Below are 15,928 nucleotides of genomic sequence, written 5' to 3'. Positions count from 1 at the left end.
CCTCTCAACCTTCTTCTCTCTAACGAGAACAGCCTCAAGGCTCTCAGCCTTTCCTTGTAAGACATTCCTTCCATACTAGGCAACATCCTAGTAAATCTCCTTTGTACCCTTTCCAAAGCTTCCACATCCTTCTTATAATGTGACCAGAACTGTACACAATACTCCAAGTGTGGCTGTACCAGAGCTTTGTACAGCTGCAGCATAACCTCCTGGTTCCAGAACTCAATCCCTCTATTAATAAAGGCCAAAACACTGTATGCCTTCTTAACAACCCTGTCAATCTGGGTGGCAACTTTCAGGGATCTGTATACATGGACACCGAGATCTCTCTGCTCATCTACACTACCAAGAATCTTACCATTAGCCCACTACTTTGCATTCCAATTACTCCATCCAAAGTGTATCACCTCACACTTGTCCACGTTAAACTCCATTTGCCACCTCTCAGCCCAGCTCTGCATCCTATCTATGTCTCTCTGCAGCCTACTACATCCTTTGTCACTATCCACAACTCCACCGACCTTAGTGTCGTCCACAAATTTGCTAACCCACCTTTCTAAGCCCTCATCCAGGTCATTTATAAAAATGACGAACAGCAGAGAACCCAACACCAACCCTTGAGGTACGCTGCTAGTAGCTGGACACCAAGATGAACATGTTCCATTAACTACAACCCTCTGTTTTCTTTCAGCAAGCCAATTACTGATCCAAACTGCTATGTCTCTCACAATCCCATTCCTCCGCATTTTGTACAATAGCCTACTGTGGCGAACCTTATCGAACGCCTTGCTGAAATCCATTTACACCACATCAAACGGTTTACTCTCATCTACCTGTTTGGTCACTTTGTCAAAAACTCAATAAGATTTGTTGGGCATGACCTACCCTTCACAAAACCGTGCTGACTGTCCCTGATCAAATTATTCAGATGATGTTGATTCTCTCTTCCCTCCACCCTACCAAATCCTTTGAATCTGTCAATGCTCTCCCTGACCTCTCCCCCATTGAAAATGCTGACTCCGTCCTCATTCTTTGAAGTATTGATTCTCCAGCTTGCCTGAAGGAGTGGACTCTCTCTTCCACTCTCTTGAAGGTGCTGACTGTCTCCCACTGTGTCATAAAGACCATGACTCTCTTGCTCCCCTACCCTGAAGACATTGACCCTCTGTCCTACTTCCCTAAAGACACTGACTTCCATCCGAAGCAGACTGTCTGTTGCTAAGCAGTTGTGCTTTTGCTTACCTCATGTGTAACTGCAGTAACCGGCATTTAACTTGATTGTTTTTCAGAGAAAGGTCCCCCAGATGTGAAGGTTCTGCGTCAGCAAGCAATCGTCCGTGATATAAGTGGTGAGTCTTTACTCCATCACAGCAAGCCTGAGTCACTGAGGTGTACGCAGAAATTCAAATTACGCATTAGCATTCTAATTCTTTGGAGATTGTGATAGAGAAGGAAAAGAAATATTCCCCCACTTGGAGCTGGGGGATTTGATGTAATGCGTTCATGTTAAAAGATGACTCTCAAATTGCAGATGGTTTGCTGACTGATTGATATTGATAAGAGACTGCTATCAAGAAGATGCTAATGAACTGTAGGATGGAGAAACTATCAGTTAGCCCACAGTCAGAGACAATGAGAAGTTCCAGGTCCCCATGATAGGAAGGAAATTAAAATCACAAAGAATGTCTGTGTCACTGGGATGATTTTGACAATGGAAAAATTGAGTTTTGTGAAGAGTGGGGATACTGAGACTGTTCACACATGGGACTACAGGAAGGAGATTTAATGCAGATGTAACAAGTTTTGATAGCATGACTGTCTAATCAAGTGAGGAACCAGCGTTGAGAGATTATTAATAATTATCAGAGTGAGGTTAGGAGAAATATGTTTCCTCAATGGGTTTTTGGAGCATGACTTATTGCAAGAAGTGATTGAAACAGAGCATGTTGGATCTTTTAAAGGGACATTGGATAAATATCTGAAGCAAAGGAGGGTTAAGGGCTATGCAGAAAGAGTGGAAGGTTGATCCAGGATGATGAGGAGAGAGCCAGACAGTGAACTTAATTTTGATTTGATACACTGGGAACAATAGGAAGAGGTTTGGGATTAGTGGGGTGAAGTGAGAGTGACTGCCTGTCGAAGACACGTTAGACTCAATGTGAGTCAATGGAAATCAGGAGACTCCATTGGTTGGAGTCAGACCTGGAAGGTAGAAAGATGGCTGTGATTGTTGGACGTCAATCAGCTCAGCCCCAAGACATTTCTGCAGGAGTTCCTCGAGGTGGTGTCCTAGACCCAAACAACTTCAGCTGCTCCATCAATAACTGTCCCTCCATCATAAGGTCAGAGAAGGGGTTAGTCACTGATGACTGCACAATGTTCAGCAGCATTAGATTTACACAGTATCCAGGTTTGGGCTGAGAAGTGGCAAGTACCATTAGTGCCACTCAAATGCCAGGCAGTGACATTCAAGTGGGAGAGCATATTTCACAGGCTGAATGGCCAAATTGTCTCCGATATCTTCTGGTCTTATGTTCATGACCATTTCTAAAATCAGATAATCTAACCATCGGCCCTTGACATTGCCTCTGCTTATTCCTTCTGACCAACATCCCTGGAATTGCCATTGATCAGAAACTGAACTACACTCACCAGATAAATACAGTGGCTACATGAGCCTGGTCAGTAGCTAAGAATCCTACAGTGAGTAATTCACCACCTGACTTCCCAAAGTCTGTCCAGCATCTACAAGGCACAAGTCAGGAGTGCAATGGAATACTCCCCACTTGCCTGGATGGGTGTAGCTCCAACAACACACATGAAGCTTCACACTATTCAGGAGAAGCAGCCGCTTGATTAGCATCACATCCAAACACATCCACTCCCTCCAACACCGACGCTCAGTAGCAGATGTATGTATTATCTGCAAGATGCGCTGCAGGTATTTTGAAGCCTTCAGAGGCAGCACCTTTTGAATTCACACCCCTAACATCTGGAAGGAGAAGGGCAGGACTGGCACCATGCTAAGTGGGACTGACTTTGAACAGATCTAGTAACTCAAGACTGGGCATCCATGAGGTGCTGTGGGCCATTAATAGCAGCAGAATCGTACCTAATGTAATCTCCAACTCCACCATTGCCACCAAGCCATGGTATCTACCCTGGTTCAGTGGGGAGTGCAAGAGGGCATGCCTGGACTAAAGCTAGGCATAACAATGAGGTGTCAGCCTGATGAAGCTACCAAACCAACTACTTGTGTGTCAAAAGCATTATCAGCAAATGGTAGACAGAACTAAGTAATCCCACAACCGACTGATCAGTTATAAGCTCTGTATTCCTGTCATGTCCAGTCAGAAATGGTGACAGTTCGGAACGTAAGTGCAATGTCAGTTTTCATTTTGAGAGAATGAGAATACAAGAGCAGAGATGGACTGCTAAGGCAGTATAAGGCTCAGGTCAGGCCACATTTGGAATATTGTGAGCAGTTTTGGGCCCTGTATCTAAAAACGATGTGCTGGCCTTGGAGGGAGTCAAGAGTAGGTTTACAAGAATGACTCTGGGGATGAAGGGCTTGTCATGTGAGGAGTGGTTGAGAACTCTTGGTCTGTATTTGATGGAGTTTAGAAGGGTGAGGGCGAATCTGATTGAAACTTACAGAATACTGCGAGGCCTAGATGATGGATGTGGAGAAAATGCTTCCACTAATAGGAGAGACTAGGACCTGAGGCCACAGCCTCAGAGTGAAGTGACAACCATTTAGAACTGAGCTGAGGATGAATTTCTTCAGCCAGAGGCTGATTAATTTGTGGAACACATTGCCACAGAAGGCTGTGTGGAGGCCAAAACATTGAGTGTATTTAAGACAGAGTTAGATTGGTTCTTGATTGGTAAGAGGATAAAGCGTCATTGGGAGAAGGCAGGAGAATGGGGTTGAAAAGCTTATCAACCATGATCAAATGGCAAGGCGGACCCGATGAGTCGAATGGACTAATTCTGCTCCTATATCTTATGGACTTAGGGTGGTGGACAATTAAACAGCTCGGTGCAGGAGGAGGTTCCACAAATATATCCATCCTCAATGATGGACGAGCCCAGCATATCGATACAAAAGATAAAACTCGCAGCAATCTTCAGCCAGAAGTACTGGGTGGATAATCAATCTTGACCTCCAACAGTGGTCCACAACATCACATATACCAGTCTTCAGCCAATTTGATTCACTCCATATGATATCAAGAAATGGTTGGAGGCACAAGGTACTACAAAGGCCATGGTCACTGACAACATTCCAGTCCGGAAGACCTGTGCTCCACAACTTGCCACACCCCTAGCCAAGCTGTTCCAGTACATTGGCATCCATCTGACCATGAGGAAAATTGCCCAGGTATGTCCTGTGTATAAAAAACAGGACAAATGTATCCCAACCAGTTACAACCCTATTGGTCTACTCTTGATCATCAGCACAGTGATCAAAGGTGTCATCAATAGTGCCGTCAAGCAGCACCTGCTCAATAATAACCTACTCAGTGATGCCCTGTTTGGGTTCCACCAGAGCCACTCAGCTCCTGACTTTGTTACAGTCTTGGTTCAAGCATGGACAAAACAGCCGAATTCCAGAGGTGAGTTGAGAGTGGTAGCCCTTGACATCAATGTGGATTTTGACCGAGTGTGGCATCAAGGAGCCCAAACAAAACTGGGATCAATGAGAATTGGAGGCAAACTCTTCCCTTGTTAGAGTCATTGCTGGTACATTGGAATTTGGCTGTGGTTGTTGGAGGTCAGTCATCTCAGCTTCAAGACATCTCTTCAGGATAGTAGTCCTAGGCCCAACCATTTTTAGCTGTTTCATTAATGACCTTCTTTCCATCATAAAGTCAGAAGTGGGGATGTTCACTGATTATTGTACAATGTTCTGCGGATTCTTGACTTCTCCAATATTGACGCAGTCCATGTCCAAATGCAATGAGATCTGGTCACTAACCGGGTTTGGGCTGACAAGTAACAAATAATATTTGTGCCACAAAAATTCCAGGCAATGACCATCTCCAATAAGAGACAAACTAGCCACTGCCCCTTGACAGCCAAAGGGATTGTCATCACTGACCCCCCCTACTATCAACATCCTTCCATTGACCAGAATCTGAACTGAACTCACCGTATAATTACTGTAGCTATACAAGTAGGTCAGAGGCTAGGAGTACTGCGGTGAGTAACTCACCTCCCGACTCCCCAAATCTGTTCACCACCTATAAGGCACCCACTTACCTGGATTGGTGCAGCCCCAGCAACACTCAAGAAGTTTGATACCATCCAGGACAAAGCAACCCACTTGGTAGGAGCCACATCCACAGCATCCATTCCCCTACCAGTGATGCTCAGTAGGAGCAGTGTAATGTCTACAAGATGCACTGCAGAAATTCGGCAAAGATCCTTCGATAGGACCTTCCAAACCCACGATCATTCCCATCGAGAAGGACAAGGGCAGCACATACATCGGACATCACCAGCTGCAAGTTAACTTCCAAGCCACTCACCATCCTGACTTGTAAATATATCGCTGTTCCTTTGCTTTTGCTGGGTCAAATTTCTAGAATTCCCTCCCCAAGGGTATTGTGAGTTTACCTACAGCACATGATCTTTAGTGGTTCAAGAAGGCAGCTCACCACCACATTTTCAAGGGCAGCTAGTGATGGATGATAAATGCAGGTGAATAAATTAAAAAAAAACATTTAGTTTGGGGTTGATACAGGAACATGGGGATGGAGTGGAATGGTGGAATTAGGGATTTTGACAGAACAATGGGGAAACAGCTGGACAGTGGGATGAGTTTGGAATTATTTCAGAACTATTAATAGATAGCAAAACAATTGAATTGGTTTGTGATTGCTATAGTGAATAGTTGTGCAGGGTTGAATGACTGGTTTCTGCATACCAAAACTCTAGACATTTTTCTCAGCTACATTCTCAGTATAAAATGTAAAACCTCAATTTAATGATCACAGCATCCTGACTAGAAATTATATCTCCATCCCTCCATTTTTGTTAAACCATCCTGGAATTCCCTATTTGGTTGGTAAATTCCAGTTGCTCTGCTGTGTGACCTGCTGTCCATGATGAAGATTGCTGTCACCATACTGTTAAAGTGTAGGAAACTGCAAGGTCAGGTATAGAGGAGGAAAACCACGGTGATGCCATCTCACTGTGCTGTCTGAGTCTACAGGGCCTACTTGGTCTAGTGTGGGAGAGGAAAACTATCCCATGAGTCTTGTAGATAAGATGTAGTTTATTACATGTTAGCAACTAGTTAGAGGTTGCACAGGTTGATTGGCATTTGACAGAGACCTTGAAGAGGACCAGATGTTAGGTCTTACTCCTTTGAAATCCTGAACTATTCTGCCCACAAATTCACATGAAATCATCAGTATTAACCTTTTCAGACCTATGTACAACACCCGAAATAATAGTACTGTGTATCTTCACTGCATTAATTAAAAAAGGTGGTTTTCCACTACCTTCTCAAGCTTTTCCAGTGATGCCCAGATCCTGAAAACTGATCAAAATGGATGTCACATTAAAGAATTCCATGACAACGTGTGAAAGAACATTTCATTGTTGCACTTTTACTGAGCTATTCTCAGGTTCATTGACAACTCTGCCTCTGCCAACAGATGGCGCTAATGGCCAGTTCACTGCGAGTGGGACTACTGAATTCCCATGCCACGAAGTCAGGAATACTGTAGGGAATTGGAATCTGGATTATGGGGGTAAATAGAGTCATAGAGATGTACAGCATGGAAACAGAACCTTCGGTCCAACTCGTCCATGCCGATGAGATATCCTAAATTAATCTAGTCTCGTTTGCCAGCACTTGGCCTATATCCCTCTAAACCCTTCTAATTCAGATACCTGTCCAGATGTCTTTTAAATGTGGTCATTGTACCAGCCTCCACCACGTCCTCTGGCAGCTCATTCCATACACGCACCACCCTCTGTGGAAAAAGGTTGCTCCTTAGGTCCCTTTTAAATCTTTTCCTTCTCACCCTAAGCTTATGCCTTTGTCTGGACTCCCCCAACCCATGGAAAACACCTTGTCTATTTACCTTACCCATGCCTCTCATGATTTTATAAACCTCTAGAAGGTCACCCCTCAGCCTCAGACCCTCCAGGGAAAACAGCCCCAGCCTATTCAGCCTCCCCCGATAGCTCAAACCCTCCAACCCTGGCAACATCTTCGTGAATCTTTTCTGAACCCTTTCAAGTTTCAAAACATCCTTCCAATAGGAGGGAGACTAAAATTTCACACAATATTCCAAATGTAGCCTAACCAATGCCCTGTAGAGCTGCAACATGGCCTCCCAACTCCTATAGGAGAAAGTGAGGTCTGCAGATGCTGGAGATCAGAGCTGGAAATGTGTTGCTGGAAAAGCGCAGCAGGTCAGGCAGCATCCAGGGAATAGGAGAATCGACGTTTCGGGCATAAGCCCTTCTTCAGGAATGAGGAAAGTTTGTCCAGCAGGCTAAGATAAAAGGTAGGGAGGAGGGACTTGGGGGAGGGGCGTCGGGAATGTGATAGGTGGAAAGAGGTTAAGGTGAGGGTGATAGGTCAGACTGGGGTGGGGGCAGAGAGGTCGGGAAGAAGATTGCAGGTTAGGAAGGCGGTGCTGAATTTGATGGATTTGACTGAGACAGGGTGGGGGGAGGGGAAATGAGGAAACTGGTGAAATCTGAGTTCATCCCTTGTGGTTGGAGGGTTCCTAGGCGGAAGATGAGGCGTTCTTCCTCCAACCGTCGTTTTGTTGTGGTCTGACGATGGAGGAGTCCAAAGACCTGCATATCCTTGGCGGAGTGGGAGGGGGAATTGAAATGTTGAGCTACAGGGTGGTTGGGTTGGTTGGTCCGGGTGTCCCAGAGGTGTTCTCTGAAACGCTCCGCAAGTAGCCGGCCTGTCTCCCCAATATAGAGGAGGCCACATCGGGTGCAGAGGATGCAATAGATGATATGTGTGGAGGTGCAGGTGAATCTGTGGCGGATATGGAAGTTTCCTTTGGGGCCTTGGAGGGAGGTGAGGGGGAAGGTGTGGGCGCAAGTCTTGCACCTCCTGCGGTTGCAGGGGAAGGCGCCGGGAGTGGAGGTTGGGTTGGTGGGGGGTGTGGCTCTGACGAGGGAGTCACGGAGGGAGTGGTCTTTACGGAATGCTGATAGGTGAGGGGAGGGAAATATATCCCTGGTGGTGGGGTCCGTTTGGAGGTGGCGAAATGACGGCGGATGATGCGCTGTACATGGAGATTGGTGGGGTGGTAGGTGAGGACCAGTGGGGTTCTGTCCTGGTGGCGGTTGGAGGGGCGGGGTTCAAGGGCGGAGGAGCGGGAAGTGGAAGAGATGCGGTGGAGGGCATCGTCGACCACGTCGGGGGGGACGTTGCGGTCCTTGAAGAAGGAGGCCATCTGGGTTGTGCGTTTTTGGAACTGGTCCTCCTGGGAGCAGATGCGGCGGAGTCGAAGGAATTGGGAGAATGGGATGGCGTTTTTACAGGGGGCAGGATGGGAGGAGGTGTAGTCCAGGTAGCTGTGGGAGTCGATCGGCAGGATGGGAGGAGGTGTAGTCCAGGTGGCTGTGGGAGTCGGTCGGCAGGATGGGAGGAGGTGTAGTCCAGGTAGCTGTGGGAGTCGGTCTCAGAACCCCACTGGTCCTCACCTACCACCCCACCAATCTCCATGTACAGCGCATCATCCGCCGTCATTTCCGCTACCTCCAAACGGACCCCACCACCAAGGATATATTTCCCTCCCCTCCCCCATCAGCATTCCGTAAAGACCACTCCCTCCGTGACTCCCTCGTCAGATCCACACCCCCCACCAACCCAACCTCCACTCCCGGCACCTTCCCCTGCAACCGCAGGAGGTGCAAGACTTGCGCCCACACCTCCCCCCTCACCTCCCTCCAAGGCCCCAAAGGAAACTTCCATATCCGCCACAGATTCACCTGCACCTCCACACATATCATCTATTGCATCCTCTGCACCCGATGTGGCCTCCTCTATATTGGGGAGACAGGCCGGCTACTTGCGGAGCGTTTCAGAGAACACCTCTGGGACACCCGGACCAACCAACCCAACCACCCTGTAGCTCAACATTTCAATTCCCCCTCCCACTCCACCAAGGATATGCAGGTCTTTGGACTCCTCCATCGTCAGACCACAACAAAACGACGGTTGGAGGAAGAACACCTCATCTTCTGGCTCGGAACCCTCCAACCACAAGGGATGAACTCAGATTTCACCAGTTTCCTCATTTCCCCTCCCCCCACCCTGTCTCAGTCAAATCCATCAAATTCAGCACCGCCTTCCTAACCTGCAATCTTCTTCCCGACCTCTCCGCCCCCACCCCAGTCTGACCTATCACCCTCACCTTGACCTCTTTCCACCTATCACATTCCCGACGCCCCTCACCCAAGTCCCTCCTCCCTACCTTTTATCTTAGCCTGCTGGACAAACTTTCCTCATTCCTGAAGAAGGGCTTATGCCCGAAACATCGATTCTCCTATTCCCTGGATGCTGCCTGACCTGCTGCGCTTTTCCAGCAACACATTTCCAGCTCCCAACTCCTATAGTCAATGCTCTGACCAATAAAGGAAAGCATACTAAATGCTTTCATCACTATCCTATCTGACTGAGACTCTACGTTCAATGAATTATAAACCTGCACTCCAAGGTCTCCTTGTTTAGCAACATTCCCCAGAACCTTACCTTTAGATGTGTAAGTCCTGCCCTGGTTTGCCTTTCCAAAATGCAGCACCTCACATTTATCTATATTAAACTCCCTCTGTCACTCCTCAGCCCATTGGCCCATCTGATCAAGATCCCATTGTACTCTGAAATACCATCTTTGCTGTCCACTACACCTCCAATTTTGGTTTCATCTGCAAACTTACTAATTATACATCCGATGTTCACGTTCAAGTCTTTTATATAAATGATGAAAAGCAGTGGACCCAGCGCCAATCCTTGTGACACATCACTGCTCACAAGCCTTCAGTCTGAAAAGTAACTCTCCACCACCATCCTCTGTCTTCTATCTTTGAGCCAGTTCTGTATCCAAATGGCTAGTTCTCCCTGTATTCCGTGAGATCTAACCTTGCTAACCAGCCTATCATGAGGAACCTTGTCGAATGCCTTACTGAAGTCCATATAGATCACATCTACTGCTCTGCCCTCATCAATCCTCTTGTTACTTCTTCAAAAAGCTCAACCAAGTTTGTGAGATATGATTTCCCATACATCAAGCCATGTTGACTATCCCTATTCAGTCCTTGCTTTCCAAATACATGTAAATCCTGTCCCTCAGGATTCCCTCCAACAACTTGCCCACCATCGATGTCAAGGTCTATAGTTCCTTGGCAATCCCTTACCACCCTTCTTAAACAGTGGGACCATGTTAGCCAGCCTCAGTCTTCCAGCACCTCACCTGTGACTATCAATGGTACAAATATCTCAGCAAGGGGCCCAGCAATCACTTCCCTAGCTTCCCACAGAGTTCTAGGTCCTGGGGATTTATCCACCTTTGTATGTTTTAAGACATTCAGCGCTTCCTCCTCTGTAATATGGACATTTTTCAAGATGTCCCTATTTATTTCCTCACATTCTATATTTTCCATGGCCTTTTCCACTGTAAGTACTGATGCAAAATACTCGTTTAGTATCTCCCCCATTTTCTGCGGCTGCACACAAAGGCCGCCTTGCTCTCTGAGGAAATGGAGCTGGAAGAATCTTGACGCTGAAGCGGCAAAAACATTCCGAATATAGTTATCCCGTTTGGAATTTGTAGGAATTTCCCTGTTTGGGAATACAACTGTCACATTCTAGCATTAAGTGACAAGGCATTAATTCAACAGCTTTACACTGGTAATCGTGCTCCTCAGCAAGTTGCCTTCTCTCTCATTCTATCAGCATGTCCTTCTAGTCCTCCTTCCTCATGTTTATCAACCCTCCTTCGCATTAAAGTTTTTCCAGCTGCTCACTGATCCAGGAACTATGATGAGCTAGTTGCAGCAATATTCCTATAGTGAGTGATTTGATTAACACACAGTCTACATGTCTTGCGCTTCCACTCATAGACTGCCTTGCTGATTTTTGAGGGGCCCTATTCTCTCCCTAGTTACCCTTTTGTCCTTAATGTATTTCTAAAATCCCTTTGGATTCTCCTCAATCCTATTTGCCAGAGCTATCTCATGTCCCCTTTTTGCTGTCCCGATTTCTCTCTTAGGTGTACTCCTACTGCCTTTATACTCTTCTAAGGATTCATTCGATCTCTCTTGTCTATATCTGACTTATGTTTCTTTCTTTATCTTAACTAGAACCTCAATTTGTGTTGTCATCCAGCATTCCCTATACCTACCAGCCTTTCCTTTCAAGCTCACAGAAACATACTGTCTCTGGATTCATCATTATCTCATTTCTGAAGGCTTCCCATTTTCCAGCCATCCCTTTACCTGCAAACATCTGCCTCCAATCAAGTTCTTTCCTAATACCTTCAAAATTGGCCTTCCTCTAATTTAGAACTTCAACTTTTAGATCTGGTTTATCCTTTTCCATCATTATTTTGAAACTAGTAGAATGATGGTCGCTGGCCCCAAAGTGCTCCCCCACTGTCACCTCAGTCACCTGCCCTGCCTTATTTCCCAAGAGTAGGTCAAGTTTTGCACCTTCTCTAGTAGGTACATCGACCTACTAAATCAGAAAATTGTCTTGTACACACTTAACAAATTCCTCTCCATCTAAACCTTTAACACTATGGCAGTCCCAGTCTATGTTTGGAAAGTTAAAATCCCCTACCATAACCACCCTATTATTCTTACAGATAGCTGAGATTTCCTTACAAATCTGTTTCTCAATTTCCCTCTGACTATTGGGGGTCTATAATACAATCTCAATAAGGTGCTCATCACTTTCTTATTTCTCAGTTCCACCCAAATAACTTGTCTGGACATATTCCCAGTCATATCCTCCCTCAGCACAGCTGTAATGCTATCCCTTATCAAAAACACCACTCCCCCTCCTCTCTTGCCTCCCTTTCTATCCTTCCTGTAGCATTTGTATCCTGGAACATTAAGCTGCCAGTCCTGTCCATCCCTGAGCCACGTCTTTGTTAAAGCTGTGATATCCCAGTCCCATGTTCCTAACCATGTCCTGAGTTCTTCTGCCTTCGCTGTTAGGCCTCTTGCATTGAAATAAATGCAGTTTAATTTATCAATCTTACCTTGTTCTCTGCTTTGTCCATGCCTGCCCTGACAGTATATTAGTCCCCTTCCAATTCAGGTGCAATCCATCCTTCTTGTACATGTCACTTCTAACCTGAAAGAGATTCCAATGATCCTTCTCCCATATACCAGCCCCTCAGGCATGCATTCATCTGCTCGATCCTCCTATTCCTACCTTCACTAGCTCATAGCACCAGGAGTAATCACGATATTACTACCCTTGAGGACATCCTTTTTAAATTCCTGCCTAACTTTCTATATTCTCTTTTCAGAACCTCATCCTTTTCCCTTTCTATGCCATTAGTTCCAATGAGTACAACAGCGTCCTGCTGGTCACATTCCCCTTTGAGAATATTATGCATCCTTTCTGAGATTTCATGATCCTGGCACCAGGAAAGCAAAACACCATTCTGATTTCTTGCGGTCAGCGCACTGTGTAAGGGGCAGTACGGAGGGAGTTCTACACCATCAGGAAAATGAACTAAGCTGAACATGTTGGTTTGCAGTTGCTGTCATATTTGTTAATATTGAGTGAATTGCTGTGATTTATAGTGTATCGCATGCCAAGCTACAGTAACCACCATATGTATGAACACACTCTCTGCTATACCTTTAACCCATACCCTGCGCCTTGACCAATGCCATGCGTGTGATTGCAGCTCCTGCCATGTGGACTGTATGGAACCCATTAAATTCACTTACTGGGAGTAGCTGCCAAGCTTTCTAAACTGAAGGAAAATCTATAAGCAGGATATTAATATCAAACCTCATGGATAACATTCTGTGGCACTGCCTCATCCTAGTGAATGTTAGAAGTACAGACAGCTGAGCAGCAGCCTGGCATGGGGTCACCTCACTAAGAACAGTGTAAGATAATACTCATATTCCTGTCTCATCTCCAAAGGATATGCAGCAGGATCAATATCTCACTTACTTGCCTCACATTTCACCGCCAAGTTGGTTTATGCTCTCATGGGTGCACATTCATTTTCTCTTTCTCCTCCTCACGCACTTACTTACCTCAAAGAGCAGTGCCACAGGTGTGTGTGTGTGTGTGTGTGTGTGTGTTCCCAGTCCGGACCCTCTGCTGTGCACTTTGTATATATCTATCCCTTCCATCGATCAGGACAGAGACACCTGTTTACACTGTACTCCATCGTTTTGAGTTTTGCAGTTTTGAGAGTTCAGACTGTAGTGAGAATATCACTGCGTTCCAGGCTGCAGGTTGGAATCTGGGAAAGTGAAGTTTCGGTGACAGTCCTGTGCTGAGTGCTTCCAGTGAACTAAACATGAAAATAGCCCAAGACCAGTGGCAATCTCTCTTAAACAAGGATTGGTCACATTTAAACTCTTGGAGAGATCAATGGCTTCTCTAACAAGTGTGATCTGGGAGAATGGGCAAAAGAGGCTTGGAATAAAAACAGAAATTTCTGGAGAAACTCAGCAGGTCTGGCAGCATCAGTGGAGAGAAAAAAACAAATTAATATTTTAAGTCTTGTATGACACTTTTTCAGAACTTTCTGTTTTTATTTCAGATTTTCAGCATCAGTGGTATTTTGCTTTTAAGAGAGGATTGGTAGCATACATTATCCAGAAAACATAAGTCCTTAATAATTGAGCTTTGGAGAAGATTGAGCTGAGATTCAAGAGCCCATTTGGGAACTTAATCATGTTACCATTGGAAGTTTCCTTTATAAGAATCTCAGACTCAGGTCCTATTTTTTATTAAAACTCCCATATTACCTGGCATAAACCCTCACTGTCACTGATTGCCCATTCATTATTTCATGTCCCCCAATCTGTAACCCTCCTGAGCTGGAAAGTCTACTAACCTCACTGTTGTATTAATGCATAGATTCTAGACCAAAGATAGTCAGATGACATCATTATGTTTAATGTTCCAATATAAAGACCCTCACCTCACCTTCAGTTGTCAGAGTGCAATGGGATCAGTGAAATAGTCAATCAGTCAACTATGTGTCATGTTGCAGTCATGTAAAGTAGCTGTAATATCTGTACACATAAGACCCAAACTGTGTAAGTCTGAGATCTTATAATAGTGTGGATAGTGTTGTTAATAAACTTCAAGATGTTTGTCTCAGTAACAACCCAGTCTTTGTTATATATGTTACACAGGCTAGTAGATAACGAAGTACTTAAGTTTGATGATATCGGCAGTGGTATTTAACTCAAGAAACAATGTCATCCACAACATCTAAACTAAACCTCCTGTATCTGGATGTGCCCCAAAAGACTTTCCAGCTATCTCCCTATCTCTGTCTCCATATATTGTACAACCCAAGGACTGATTCTGTGTAAAATTCATTTTACTCCTTTACATTAAAAACCCCTGAGGCAGGTGCAGTATGGCGTTAGATGCAGAATGTAGATTTTACATTGTCCTCAACAAACACTCATGGGACAGCTACAGCATGGGATTAGATATAGAGTAAAGCTCCTTCTACAGTCATTTTTTTAAATCAACCTGTTCAGAGATGTAACTACACGCCTCTGGCATGAATGGGACTTGAACCCTGGTCTACCTGACATAGGGACACAATCACTGTACCATAAAAAAACCCATCAGCACTCCCAGGACAACCACAGCATGGGATTGGCTGCAGAGTAAAGGTTTCTCTATGATTTCCCCAGCAAATACTCATAGAATAGGTTCAGCAAAGGAAGACTAAAGACTGAAGCAGAGTTTCTGCATTTCAGAACCTTGTTGTCAGGTGAAACACTGCTGGTTAATTGTGACAGTAGTTTATTTTCTGATGGTGTCAAATTGGAAGCTAAGCAGCTGAATTACTAGGTTGTGAATTCTCAGATACATTATGAAACACAAAAGATTCTTCTTTATGCTGGAGCTCATTCCTGCCAGCACATCCCAGCATACAATATCCTGCTCCATGTACAGGTCAGCACGGACAGTGAACATTCTGGGACTTGTGCTCTGTGTGCAAGGCAGTGTGCATATGCAACAATGCTGTGTGTACAGTGTGAAGGGATGTGTGATATCTCTCAATTTGCCTGTCTTGCTGCACCCTCTGAAGGCACCTTGCTAAGCCCTGTCAATACTGTTGGACCAAGAATATTACACTAGTCAGTATTTGAAGTCAGGTAGGTAAAAACAACGACTGCAGATGTTGGAAACCAGATTCTGGATTAGTTGTGCTGGAAGAGCACAGCAGTTCAGGCAGCATCCAAGGAGCAGTAAAATTGACGTTTCGGGCAAAAGCCCTTCATCAGGAATACAGTATTCCTGATGAAGGGCTTTTCCCGAAATGTCGATTTTACTGCTCCTCGGATGCTGCCGGAACTGCTGTGCTCTTCCAGCACAACTAATCCAGTATTTGAGGTCAGGCTCTGTGGTATTCTGGCCACACTGTCCAGTGAGAGACAGACTCTGGGCGCACAGTACAGTGAGAGAAAGGCTCTGGGGACACTGTCCAGTCAGGGGGAGGCTCTGGGGACACTGTCCAGTCAGGGGGAGGCTCTGGGGACACTGTCCAGTCAGGGGGAGGCTCTGGGGACACTGTCCAGTCAGGGGAAGGCTCTGAGGACACTGTACAGTGAGGGAGAGGCTCTGGGGACACTGTCCAGTCAGGGGGAGGCTCTGAGGACACTGTACAATGAGGGAGAGGCTCTGGGGACACTGTCCAGTCAGGGGAAG

At 45.6% G+C, this 15,928-nt stretch overlaps 1 protein-coding gene across 7 annotated transcripts in view; it reads left to right on the top strand.

Moving 5' to 3' along the window:
* Positions 1 to 15,928, top strand: part of ccdc136b (coiled-coil domain containing 136b) — an 87,743-nt gene that overhangs the window by 42,376 nt on the left and 29,439 nt on the right. For all 7 annotated transcript variants that reach the window (XM_043713899.2, XM_043713898.2, XM_043713902.2 and 4 more), the window contains one exon: positions 1,290 to 1,349. In XM_043713899.2, coding sequence (XP_043569834.2) covers positions 1,290 to 1,349 — 60 coding nt within the window. The remainder of the gene's footprint in view (positions 1 to 1,289; positions 1,350 to 15,928) is intronic.

Source organism: Chiloscyllium plagiosum, unplaced genomic scaffold (genome assembly GCF_037043375.1).
Source record: "Chiloscyllium plagiosum isolate Xiang-an unplaced genomic scaffold, Cpla_swu_hap1 HiC_scaffold_23, whole genome shotgun sequence".
NCBI classification, from domain to species: Eukaryota; Metazoa; Chordata; class Chondrichthyes; order Orectolobiformes; family Hemiscylliidae; genus Chiloscyllium; species Chiloscyllium plagiosum.
This window is presented reverse-complemented; position numbering and strand designations above follow the sequence as displayed.